Source organism: Antrostomus carolinensis, unplaced genomic scaffold (genome assembly GCF_000700745.2).
Source record: "Antrostomus carolinensis isolate BGI_N321 unplaced genomic scaffold, ASM70074v2 scaffold24842, whole genome shotgun sequence".
NCBI classification, from domain to species: Eukaryota; Metazoa; Chordata; class Aves; order Caprimulgiformes; family Caprimulgidae; genus Antrostomus; species Antrostomus carolinensis.
This window is the reverse complement of record NW_010299307.1, coordinates 5,094-17,367: the sequence shown is the minus strand read 5'-3', so window position 1 is coordinate 17,367 and position 12,274 is coordinate 5,094. Positions and strand designations below refer to the sequence as shown.

Sequence of the window (12,274 nt, the reverse complement as noted above, 5' to 3'; positions counted from 1 at the left end):
GTGGGTACGAGCCCGGGCGGGGCCGGGGAGGCTGGGCCCAGGGCCCCCGCGGTGGGGCTGCCTGGCTGGGTTCCCCCCGGAGCCGTCGGGGTTTTTCCTTTACGGAAGTTCTGAGCAGGGACCGTTTCCTGATGCCGTGTCCGAGCTGTGTGTCATTGTTCCCCAGCCCTCCTGCCTCCCACGCGCGGCAGGAAGGAAGGAAGGGACCGAGAAAATGTTCTCCTGTGTTAATGGGGGTAATTAAAGGTGACATTACTGTTTACAGCAAAAGCCTCTCGGGTTGTTAGCTAACGAACGTGTTGGGGTAACAGTGCTGACTCCTGCCTGGATGGGCCAGAGGATCCCGCGTGTCAGAGAAGTGAGAAGGGCCTGGAGTGGCAGAACTGACTGAAAACCTGGTTCTGCTGGGTGTGTTCAGACAGATCGCTGCTGGAACCCGAGAGCCCAGCTTGCCTCTGGATTTCTCTCATCACAGAATCTGCCTGTCTGCAAACTTCCTTTTGTTCTGGAGAAGGGAGTGCTGAGGGGCTGAAGCCAGGCAGGACATCAGTGACAAATGTGCAGACGTATTTCCAGTGTTACCAAAGGTCTTAACTGAGAAACAAAGTATAATTGCTTCTGGTCTTGATTTACTTACTCATAACAGGTTATAGTCAACTAGGACTAGTTAGGAGGAGCTGTGCTGTTCCCAAACGCCTGGACAGGTTCTGTGTGATTCCTCTATAACCCTTAGTTGCTTTGTTTGAGTGATTTAACTTCTTGTGTAACACCACGACCGTAATACACATTTTTTGGCTGCTGCTGCTGCGTGCTTACCAGTTAGGAGTTACTTTTCTGGCCAGTTCTATGTGTAGTGTGCAGGTACCTTTGATTTGGATTTGCTCGTGGGCTACTTGACTCAAGTGATGTAGCTGGAAGGAACTTTGTGTTGCCCAGATGGAGGCTGAAGCTTGCTGTCGTGCTTTGTGGTGAAGAGTTGAAAGCAGAGAGCGCTGGCAGCTAGTGGGAGTTCCAGTTAAAGCATTTATAGACCAGCTGAGCTTTTTTGGCCCTAAAACTCTTGGAAACAGTTTGTGCCTTGATGATCTCCACGGTATTTGCATTGCTTGTCATTTCCTAGACATCGTTTGTAGTGTTTGCTTAATTAGAATAATGGAGATAGGAGTCACAGAGTAACGTTCTATTTTAGGTGTAGTTCAAAGTCCAACAGTTATTCAGATCTCTGGTGATTTTAAGGTACCATCTGTAGCTGCCAAGGGGTTTGCTGTACAGACAGATGGTTGTGGGTTTTTTCTCTGTTGAAAGCTGAGGTAAGATGAGAAGAATGAGGGATGTAGGAAGGATAGCAATATAATTAGCAGGTTATTACATTTATTTATGAAAGGTTACTTGTGTCATAGGCACAGAACAGAGAAGGGAGGAGATATTTGTAGTCTGAAAGAGTTTTTAAAAAAGCAACAAAAAGTCCAACAGCAAAATGCTTTTGAGACCAATAATTGTGAGAAGAAAGATAAGTAAGAAACTTGTATTTGTACTTTTGTGGTGCAGATGTGTCCTCAGGAATCTACTGAAAGTAGCTCTTCTCTACTGTGGGCTTCGTGTCTTTGTTGTAAGTGGAAATTCCGGGCTCCTGTGTTGAGTCTCACACGTTTCTGTTCCCAGGGTCCGGTGGTTATGACCGCTTTTGCCTCGCCCTCCTCGGCTGGCGACTCGTGACTCCTCACCAATCACGGCGGAATCCGTCAAGCCCACGCTCTGCAGGGTTGTCATCTACCTACAGAAGGAGATGTCGGGGGACACGTGTCTAACCACCACCCTTTGTCCAGCTGCAGGGCCCAAGCCCAAGACTTGCAGCTTCAAAGGTGGCAGCCTTGGTAACAAGTACGTGCGCCTCAATGTTGGGGGCTCTTTGTACTACACCACAGTACAAGTACTGACCAGGCACGACACGATGCTGAAGGCCATGTTCAGCGGCAGGATGGAAGTGCTCACAGACAAGGAAGGTAAGGGAAGGTCTTTTGTTGTTGAGAATTCTGTAAAACCACTGGGTTTTGGTGTTTTTTGGTTTTTTTTTTTCAAATATCTGAAGACTACGCTCAGTTAAGTACATAGGTTCTGTTCCAAAAATAGCCTGGAACATTAGGCAGCCAACTCCCATTGGCACTAACCATCCTCTGTGCTTTATAAAAATGTGTTCTTTTGTTTCTAAAATTAACTGGCGGAAGGACTGGTTCTCTTCCTTGCAATCGCAGCTGGTCTGCAGATTGTTGATGTTGTTGGGAAGACTGAACAGACAGTATGTGGGTTGTCATTTGTGTCGTGTCATGTAGTGGCATCATTTGAAATGTGTATGTGGGGAAGGACATTCAATTTCCATCTTTAAAACTTGGAATAGCCTTGCTTGCTATGCTGAAAATTATGTTTTTCTTCCTCCCAGCACCATGTTCCCCCTGTGGCTCAGGGGACTGTGACAGTGTTCAGCCATCAGGCAAGGAGTACGTCAGCTCCTGCTGGACACTGAACACTGGCATTAAAAACATCCATAATAAATTACAGAGAGTAGAGCAAGTGAGGAGAACTTACTAGTAGAACTACCAGCAATGGCTACGAGTGCTCTCATTTTCCTCTCTAGTAGTCTGGGGGAAATGATGCCTTAGGAATGGGGGTTGTGCCACGGTGGAGAAGAGGCTGGGAGAGGTTGGCAAGTGTTTAACCTCTTGGTGTTTCTGAGCACTAATGTGACAGCTCCTCTGCGTGCCCAGGTTACGTCAGTGTAAACTTGATGCACAACACTGTGGTTACTTGAGGTGAAACCGCTCCCTGTGGATTTTGCATATCATTTAAACCAGGTTCCCCTTGAGCAGGCTGGGTCTTGATGAGATCCATTTACTCTGGCAGTTCTGTGTAAGAGCCTCAGCCTGAGTGGAGGACAAGGTTCGTGTCCCGGTGGCTACAGCTGGGGAATCTCACAGCGGTTTAACCTACTTTCCTGTGTCCTTTTCTGTACCTGGGTCCCAAAATAGCACTTTTTGCCTGCCTCCCACATTATGGAAAAGGATTAGGCACTGTATTAAGCGCTCTGCCTGTGCGTGTCCTACATTGCTGCTGTTTGCCAGCAAGTCAGACATCCTGTTTCCTGGTGAATGTGACTTCAGGGATGTTCTAAAATTGCAAGAATTGTCTGTCTACTTCTGTTTCCTGTGCTGTGTCCCCTCTCTGCTCCCTCCTGATCTGTCCCTGTCCTGTTCTTTGCTCCTATTTGGAGACTTTTTACCTATAACAGCCTTTTTACCCTACTGGGTTTTCTGGGCTAGTCTGTCTTTTAGCATCTGTGGAGCACATCTCTCTCTAACTCTGAACAATAAAAGATGTGGTTGGAAAACTGCCAAATCCTTCTCGTTAGGCCACAGAATTTATCCCAAATCTCTTTGTTGCAAACGTTTATGAATTCTCTTCTAGTCTTTCCTTGGCTTTCTTAGTGGTAAGTTTCTCATTGCCCAGCACTATACTGGAGCAGCAGTTATTACATTTATTCCCATACAAATACAGCATACCTTCATTTTGCTGGGAATATGACAAGCCCCTAAATAAAAGAGGCAACCTACCTAACAATAAGCTCTTTTTTTTCCCCCCAAGGTTTGAATGGCTTTGATATTCAGTTAAATAGATGTAAACTGGTGACTTCCTGTAGTTGTTGAAAAGATCCATTCCCTCAGTCATCACCTAATACAGAAAAGATGAAGCACAGATAATAGTTTTGGTCAGGCAGCCCCCACTGACTGATCAATTGGTACAGCACAGGCAGGTTCCTGCAGCAGGTTTAGTGTCTTGTGATCAGAAGTCCAGTATTTTTAACTTGTGGCTTTCTTTTTGGGGTGCTGGAAAGTAGTGAGAACGCACGGGAGGTACCAAAGGAGTGGTTCCACTGTCATTTTCTGTTCTGTGACCAAATTCAGTCTCCTCAAAGTCAGTAAAGGCTTCCACCAAATGAAATGGAAGGAGTTATCATACGGTTTCAGGAAACATGAGCTTTATTTAACCTCTCTGAGGAGCTTTTTCTTGCCCTCTAGTGTTGAGCTGATTGAAATGGCACAATGGTTATTTTTCAGGCTGGATCCTTATAGACCGTTGTGGAAAGCACTTTGGAACAATTTTAAACTATCTCCGAGATGACACGATTGCACTTCCGAAACACAGACAGGAGATCAAAGAGCTGATGGCAGAAGCCAAATATTATCTCATTCAGGGCTTAGTGGACATGTGCCAAGCAGCCCTGCAGGTAAGAAACAGAAGTAGCCTGTAAAGCTTTTCATGGGTGTTTTGCTTATAAAATTTACTTAAGACACCTTAGAGAGTATTTCATGGCCTTAGAGGTGGCACCGAGTCTCAGATGTACAAGACCTGGAAAGAAAAGGAGATAGCAGCCAGGTAAGCTGTAAGCTCTTACCCAGTGTGTTTATCAAAGCCATGGTTATCCTTGCTCTGTATGCACACCCAAGCTTCTGCAATGCTTTGAATAAGAGATGAAGTTTAGTTTATGATCTCCCTGGAAGTGTTTTCAGACCCATGTGTGATCATGGCACAGCCTTCCAGGCCACAGCTGCCTGTGCTCTGGAGGCACCAAGTGCAGTTAGAGGTGGTTGCATTGCCAAGGGAGCTATTTCTTTGTAAGAAGAGAAAGATTGTCCCCTGGTTAGATTGTATGAATCTAGAATGTGTGAGATGCAGATTCGAGTTCCTGTCACTTTGGAGGTGTCTGGTCAGATGACGAGTAAATCATTTCCTTTTGTGCCTCCACTCAGTTGTCCAGCTGCCCCCTCAGAATGGGGATAGTTGCACTTTTCTACTTCACAAGAATGCCAGGAGGATGAATAAAGTAGAAACTGTATCCACAATTTGTCATTTAAATAGAAGGACTGGTTCTTTTCTGTTTCTATTTTTTTAATTTTCTTTAGGAAATAGATGGTGAATGCCTTCCTCTTGTGTGAAATGAAATAAAAGCCAGAAATTTGAAGGAAACTGATTGAATAAATGTGATTATTTTGAGCATATGTTTTAAAAGACCTTTATGGCATTTGTCTAAATTTCCCCCAACTTATGTCACTTCTAATTAGATAATATTTATAGGCAGAATGGGTTTGAATCTTTGAAAACATGGTAACTTTTTTTTCTAAGTTTGCATGTCGATGGAGAAAAAGACACATGTGCTAAGCACTGATTTCTTTCAAGGACTTGTCTTTGTATTAGTTTACCACTAGTCTTTGCAAATACGAAGCCCATTGTAGCTTTATTCACTTTACTAGTCCCTATGAGTTCAGCTGATTGAAATCAGCTTGTTCTGCCAACGTTTTAAGCAGGTTAGCCCAGGTGCAGAATATATAACTAATTAGTGGTCTTCAGATTGTGAAATGAATGTTTCTTGCAAGAGAAAACATAGTAATTAATAAATACCTCGCAAACTAGGTTCAATATACTGCTTCTATCCACTGGAAGAAATGCAGAGCCACACTGACAATTTCCCTTCTGGTTTAGAATTTAAAACCTTCCTTCTAAAAACAAAATGTTCCAGGGCTTTCCTATTAGCTATTGAGCTTTCCTTAATTTGATACAGGAGGAATCTGGAGTCACAGGCTGTGCCACACGCTCTCGATTGTTGCTTTTGTATCACAAGGGGCTGAAGTCCATTTCAGTGACATGTTGTTCTCGCCAAATGTTCGGTTCATAGTGGCTGATATTGTTACATACTGCAGTGTTTGGAGTTGATTAAAACTAGCACAAACTCTTACTATCCTTTTCTTCAAAAAAGGAGAGAATAATAAACCCACTTAAACCAAATATGACTTGAGCTCGGAGTCCTTGCTGTAGCTAAGAAGGACATCCACCTGCATCGCAATATTTCAATTGCTGCTGCCTTCTGGGGATAAGAAATCTCTCCGCTGTATTTCTGGGTTGCAGATGAAGGTAACACTGTGTGGTTGCTATGGCAACACAGAGCTTTTTCCTCTGCATCACAGGATTTGGGAACGTGGCTGGAGGGGTTGGAGAAGACAGCAGCAGCAGATGTTAGCTTTAGCGTTTCTCTGCCTTGAGTTTATTTCCTCTCTCTCTCTTCTTTCTTTAAAACAGGACAAGAAAGACTTGTATGAACCTGTCTGTAGCATCCCCATTATCACATCTCCAAAAGAAGAGGAGAGACTGATAGAATCATCAATGAAAGTAACTGCTCTTCCACAACTACCCAGTGAGAAAAACTGAATGTTTGCTAAATGTATTCCAACATGGAACTCACCTTCTCTGCTTTTTTTCTTTCTCTCCCAATAGCCTGTTGTTAAGCTGCTTTATAATAGAAGCAACAACAAATACTCCTACACCAGGTATGTCAGTTTTTTCCCCACTGTAATGGGGAAGTTTCCCTTTGACTATGGGAATGGAGGAAGGTGTGTTATGACCTGAATTGGGTTTTTTGTTTGTTTGGGGTTTTTTTTGCTAACAAAAGTGCTCTTCTGTAGTTCTGTGTGCAGTTATTTTTGATTGATGTGAATCTAAATGGAGGGAGAACACAACAAACTCTGTCTGTTGAATTCTTGTGTAGAGTTCAGTTGTGTGAGAAAGATAAACAGAAACGAGGGACAAGAGATAAGAACGAGGCAATTAATACTGCCTGAAACCAGAGATCACTGAGGTAACACAACACAAACTGGTGACCAGAGCGTTACCTCGTCAGTGCAGAGCTAATGCAGCCATGATCCGTGCCTCATCAGTTTATCTTTACTTTTAAGTCTGCATATACCTCTGCCAGCACTCTTTTACTCCGACCTACAGAAATTCTTGATGTTCCAGCACTTCCAGTGAATGAATAAATGAATGAATTATTTGGTTACAAAGGAAAGTGTCTGTTATGCTGAGGAACAACCCAGATAGGGCCAGGGCAAGAATTTCCTGGCTTTCCTAATCTATAAAGTAACATTATTAGTTTTATGCTGTAACTGTTATGATTCCTTTGTTAGGATGCTATCAGAATGGCTTTGGATTTTCCCAAAGCAGTGATTGAAGCGATAGGAGTAATCCTTTATGCTCTGCAGAATCCTCATTTTCAGCCTTTGCAGTCTGAGATGCAATCTTGGAAGCTTTTTTCTCTAGGCAAACTGATGGTCCATCTGTCAGAGAGATGGATTCTAACAATCATCATATTTCAGGTAGCCAGGAAATGCTACCTGTGGGAGTGCTGAAGAGCTGCCTGTTTTCCAGCAGACTGCATTCTGTATCTGCCATCTCCTGTTGCACTCCTCCCTGTGTTACCCTTCAGCTTATGGCAGTGATGCTAAAGCAAGCACAGAACAGTGTATTAGTCACCATGAGTCTGGAAATGCAAACGGACTGGTAATGAGAGCAACAGAATCCTGGATACCAGGAGGTGCTGGTATCTCAGCTGGCTGTAGGGTTCTAATTATTCCTTGCGCATGAATCTGCGTGCCTTGATGGTGTTTAAATGAGGCATCTTTGTTTAAAATTCCACACTGGCTGCTAGCAAGCAAAGATTTTTTCCCATCTATTCTTCCCAATCAACAGTATAAAAGGAGCTTTATCAGTTCTGTTGTTAGTGTGGTCTAATAATGAAGATTTCTACATTCTTTTCCCAGCTCTGCCACTTGATAGAGCCTGGGAGTTGTCACTGGCTGAATCCCAGATCGCTTTGTCAAACGATTCTTGTGAGCTGAAGATTTTGTCTGGTTGCACATCACGCTTTTTTGATTTAGATCTGAGCAAAAATACTTCTGGGACTGAGTATTTTATGTAGAGCCCAGTCAGCTGTTCTTATTAGCAGTGTCTTGGTTCACAAGGATGTCATAGCCTTCCTGGAGCACTTGCAGAAGTTAAGATACTGCACACAAAAGTACGATGTCATGTCTCTGAGTAGATTCTTGGCAGCAAGGTGTGAACCTTGAGCTTCTGGGTCCAGGGAATAAGGAATTTTACTGTTGGAGCTAGCAAGGTTGGGTTTGTTATCTAGTCAGTAATATGTTCACTAATTTCCACAGATCTGAACATGATTTCCCAGCCACCTATTACAAGAGACAGAGGGGCACAGAGTACTTTTCAATACAGTTGCATTCAAGCTAATGTCGGAGAAGGAAGGTTTTTAGGGGTTTTTTTTGTTTGTTTTACTTGATCAAATTAAACATTGATTTGCCATGATGTTGTTATTTAAGTAAAATATTTTAAATTTTAAGAATAGCTTTCTGATAGCTTTACTTGATTTTAAAGCTATGATACAATGTATATTTTCTTTCTCTAGGACATCTAGATCTTGCTTTGAAAAGTAATTAAGATTGTACATTGGGTTGGCTGTCAATAAAACTCAGTTTCCTAAATAATATACTCACCCTGGAAGCGTGTACTGCTGGTACTAGTGTTACATGCAGAACACCTGGCTTTTTAGCTGGCCTTCTAACATGCGCTGGCTCTCTGGACTTTTGCTGTTACTAAGCTAAAAACTGCAGTTAGTACGTGATTTAATCATCTTGAGCGTCAGTCAAGAGATAGTTGTGGATAGTTGATGTAATGATTAGGGAAATTGTGCTGTCGTTATTAATTATATAACTTGACCTCTAAAGGCTGGTGTGTTCGCTCAGGGGGATCGAGCATCTTATTTGTATCCGAATTGGCTATTACCCTCTCTTTTCTTGGCAGCATGTGGCAGTGAGTCACTACTGATTTGTATTCTGCAGTTGGATCAATGCTTAAAACTCTGGGGGAATGGGCATAGAAATTCTGTAGAGATGGCCAGTTGAAAGGCCACAAAAAAACATATTCCTTCTTTTGTTGTTGTGTTTCAGTAACTCGGATGACAACTTACTGAAGAACATAGAACTGTTTGACAAACTCTCTCTTCGATTCAACGGCAGAGTTCTTTTCATCAAGGATGTTATAGGGGATGAGATCTGCTGCTGGTCTTTCTATGGGCAGGGTCGGAAACTTGCTGAAGTCTGTTGTACCTCTATAGTGTATGCTACAGAGAAGAAGCAAACCAAGGTAATGGAGTTTTACCCACTTGTCTCTTACAGTTTTAAAAAAATCAGGTTGATGGTACATTGCAGAAAGATACAGATTTTGTATAACTTGAGCCAAACTGCTGGGGGCAAGCAGTATCACTTACTGGGAAAGCTTTGATACCAACTCTCCTGAATATTGACTGCTGTTGATGGTCAGTGACATTGGAATTGGTAGAGTGGCTCACTGCTGAGGGGGCTGCAGCATCAACTGCTGTCTTGGTAAAAGATGCTGCGTACCAGAGTTCAGAGAAGACTAAATATGGTAACAAGTTTGAAGAAGGAAAGACTGAGAATGGTAATTCTGAAAGCACGTGCATTTTAGCACTAGTCTCTTAAAGTTGATGGACTTTGTGTCTCTAAAGCATGTAAATGTCTTTAAATTCTTCTCTAATTAAATGAAGTAAAGATCTAATTCTGCTCCTAATTATACCTACATAGGTTTGCTTCATTGCAGTTGCTTTGTGCTGTGTTTCACTTGCACTGGTGTAATCCTTGTATGTAATTGGACTAAATGGTTGTGTCTGAGACTGCAAATTTCTCCAGAGTGCTGGAAAATACATGCAGGAAGGGAGAAAACTGAAACTGATCCATCCCAGCCTGAATAACTGAAATGGATGGGATGAAATAAATGAAATGGAAACTTGAGCTCAAACACTATTTAGAAACATCATATTTTTATTATCATTGTGCTTGTATGTGCAAAACTATAGAACATCTGTTAAAAAAAAAAAAGTTCAGCACATTCCCAATAATCAACCTATCTTGATTTCCCCACATTTCCAGCGATTCTTCTCGTAGTCTTCCCACCTCTGATTTTGCAAAGGTTACCTAAAGACTTGCTTTCAAGCACAGTACATCCTAAAGAGATGAGTTGCATGCATGAAAATGTGATAATGATTAGCATGATAAATCTACAGAGTTTCCTTAACTTCAGAAGTTAACTTCTGACTGGCAGTGGTGCAGGTCAGGTGGCCAGGGGCCCACATTGGCACTTAACAATCAGAAATACCATATTCCATTCCAGAACAATCTAAAGGAAGAGGTGATTTAGGCAAGCTGGTGGTAGGAGTAATGCTCTACTAGGAATTAGACTGCTTTCTTATTTACAATTGTTTTACTCTTTATAGTGTGTGTCTTTTTATATCTCTATACTTATGGGGATGTGTTCCAGTCGTGTTATCCTGTATAGATCAGGAAAAGGACATGTGCTGTTTTTTGTAGGTTGAATTCCCTGAGGCACGAATCTATGAGGAAACACTAAATGTCTTACTATATGAAACACCACGGGTTCCTGATAACTCTCTGCTGGAAGCAACGAGCAGGAGCCGAAGCCAGGCGTCTCACAGTGAGGATGACGAGGGTTTTGAACTCCGTGACCGAGTGCGCCGAATCCATGTGAAGAGATACAGCACCTACGACGACCGTCAGCTTGGCCACTAGCGTGTCAGCCGAGGAGGAAGGGTTTGGTGGCAAGGCTTGTGTCCATGTTCTTTGAGGGAGATCAGGAAGTAGGGAGGGATCAGCTGGACTCTGTGGATTGTCCTTCATTTGGCTTCTTGGCTCCCTCGAGAAGCAAATGTGCATCTGTGCGCACAAAGCAACACTAAAGGCCGAGGGCTTTGAGAACCAAGATGATAATTTTGCACCGTGTGCTTCACATACAGACTGGACTCCTGTCCCTGCCACCTGAGGAGTGGGATTTGAAACACCAATTCTGACAGTTTGTGGTTGCTTTTCCATATCTAATAATCAGGTTTTTTACATCCTGTGACAAGTACTGCTTTTCCTGAACGAGATGGCATGGTTTGAAAATCTTTTTCCACATACCTGCCCTTTGAGGGTTTTGTATAATGGAACTTCCAGCTTTTAAATCAGGATACTGAAGAGGGGCTGGAGAGAACTTGAACGTGACTGCTCTTAGCAAACACTACATCTGATAAACCCCAGAAGGAACGATTAGCTAGCCAATAGTCAGATGCACTGCACGTGTGGTTTGTCCCATTTCTTTCCCCCAGTACACATGACAAAAATTTGATTTCCAAGATAGCTGTCTTTAAAACTCATTAGTTCTAAGGCAAGCTCTTCCAAAGAGGTAAGAGTCAAGTCATCAAAAAAACTTCCCTTGTGAAAAGTGAGAAAACTTAAAAAATTTAAATAGATGTGTAATAAGTTATCTGTGGAGATGGAGAAATGGGAAAAGAGGTAAGAGTCAAGTCATCAAAAAAACTCCCCTTGTGAAAAGTGAGAAAACTTTAAAAATTTAAATAGATGTGTAGTAAGTTATCTGTGGAGATGGAGAAATGGGTATGGGGAAGGGAGAAACTTCAGGTAAGAAAACTTCAGGAATAGATTGTGGCAGAGATGCCATTGCTTAGGCTTTGATAGTGTAATCCTGTTCATATAAACAATGGTAATCTGGGGAAGTGGTTATATGTGAGTTTCTTCCTGTGGCCCAGAAGTGCTATTTAATGTTCAGTTTCTCAAGCAGCAGGGGAAGAAATTGCACTGACTGGGGAAGTGCAGACTAAACAACATTTTATAATGCTAGACAGTGTTCACATCCTGAAGGCTGAACTCAAGTTGTGTGTTAAACAATGGTAATCTGGGGAAGTGGTTATATATGAGTTTCTTCCTGTGCTTATTTGATGTTCAGTTTCTCAAGCAGCAGGGGAAGGAATTGCACTGACTGGGGAAATGCGGATTTTATAATGCTAGATAGTGTTCACGTCCTGAAGGCTGAACTCAAGTTGTGTGCTCTGAATCCCATCTAGAGCATAGAAGTTGAAGTGGAAACAGAAGAACAGTCATATAACCTTTCTTCTAGCATGAAGCTGCAAGAGGCTTTGGACACAGGAGAGAGGTAGCTTATTCTGAATTTTAAACTGAAATAATCACTTTTTTTCTGAGTGCTTGGCTGGGTGCTAATTGTGAAGCGCCTTTCAGAAGGCTGGAGTCAAGGCTGCTCTGCAAACTGGGTGTCTGGAAACAGTTTAAAGTGTAGTATGAAAAGTTGTTTCTGTATTTTAAATGTTTGTTTGTATGTTTCAGCTGTAGGTTGTGGATTCAGATTTTACCACCATCATAAACAGTTATTACTCGATGGCTGCGCTGGCAGTGGCAGGTCTGTGACAGCAGTGGAGCGTGCTCCGCGACCGCTTCTGTGTTCCCATATTGTAGGGGAACGTGGAGGCTTCAGAGCCTGCGGCGGTTCCTCTCGAACC

The 12,274-nt window shown here is 42.6% G+C and overlaps 1 protein-coding gene across 3 annotated transcripts; it reads left to right on the top strand.

Annotated features, from left to right (window-relative positions):
• Window positions 1–1,713: 1,713 nt before the first annotated feature.
• Window positions 1,714–10,906, top strand: TNFAIP1 (TNF alpha induced protein 1). 3 transcript variants are annotated; one of them, XM_029083683.1, is made up of 7 exons: window positions 1,787–2,003; window positions 4,110–4,279; window positions 4,713–4,715; window positions 6,133–6,216; window positions 6,322–6,374; window positions 8,907–9,033; window positions 10,275–10,906. In XM_029083683.1, the coding sequence occupies exons 1-7, from the start codon at window positions 1,787–1,789 to the stop codon at window positions 10,491–10,493; spliced, it is 873 nt and encodes a 290-aa protein (XP_028939516.1). In that variant the 3' UTR covers window positions 10,494–10,906. The 3 variants fall into 3 exon arrangements, with proteins under 3 accessions (XP_010161061.1, XP_028939516.1, XP_028939515.1); XM_029083682.1 differs by having other exon boundaries at window positions 8,838–9,033; XM_010162759.1 differs by lacking the exon at window positions 4,713–4,715 and having other exon boundaries at window positions 1,714–2,003; window positions 6,127–6,216; window positions 8,838–9,033.
• Window positions 10,907–12,274: the final 1,368 nt, after the last annotated feature.

Coding starts and splice junctions, on each gene's coding strand:
- TNFAIP1 (XM_010162759.1), top strand. CDS start 1,787: ATGTCGGGGGACACGTGTCTAACCACCACCCTTTGTCCAGCTGCAGGG. Junction 4,280..6,126: donor TGTGCCAAGCAGCCCTGCAG/GTAAGAAACAGA, acceptor TCTTTAAAACAG/GACAAGAAAGACTTGTATGA. Junction 6,217..6,321: donor TGATAGAATCATCAATGAAA/GTAACTGCTCTT, acceptor CTCTCCCAATAG/CCTGTTGTTAAGCTGCTTTA.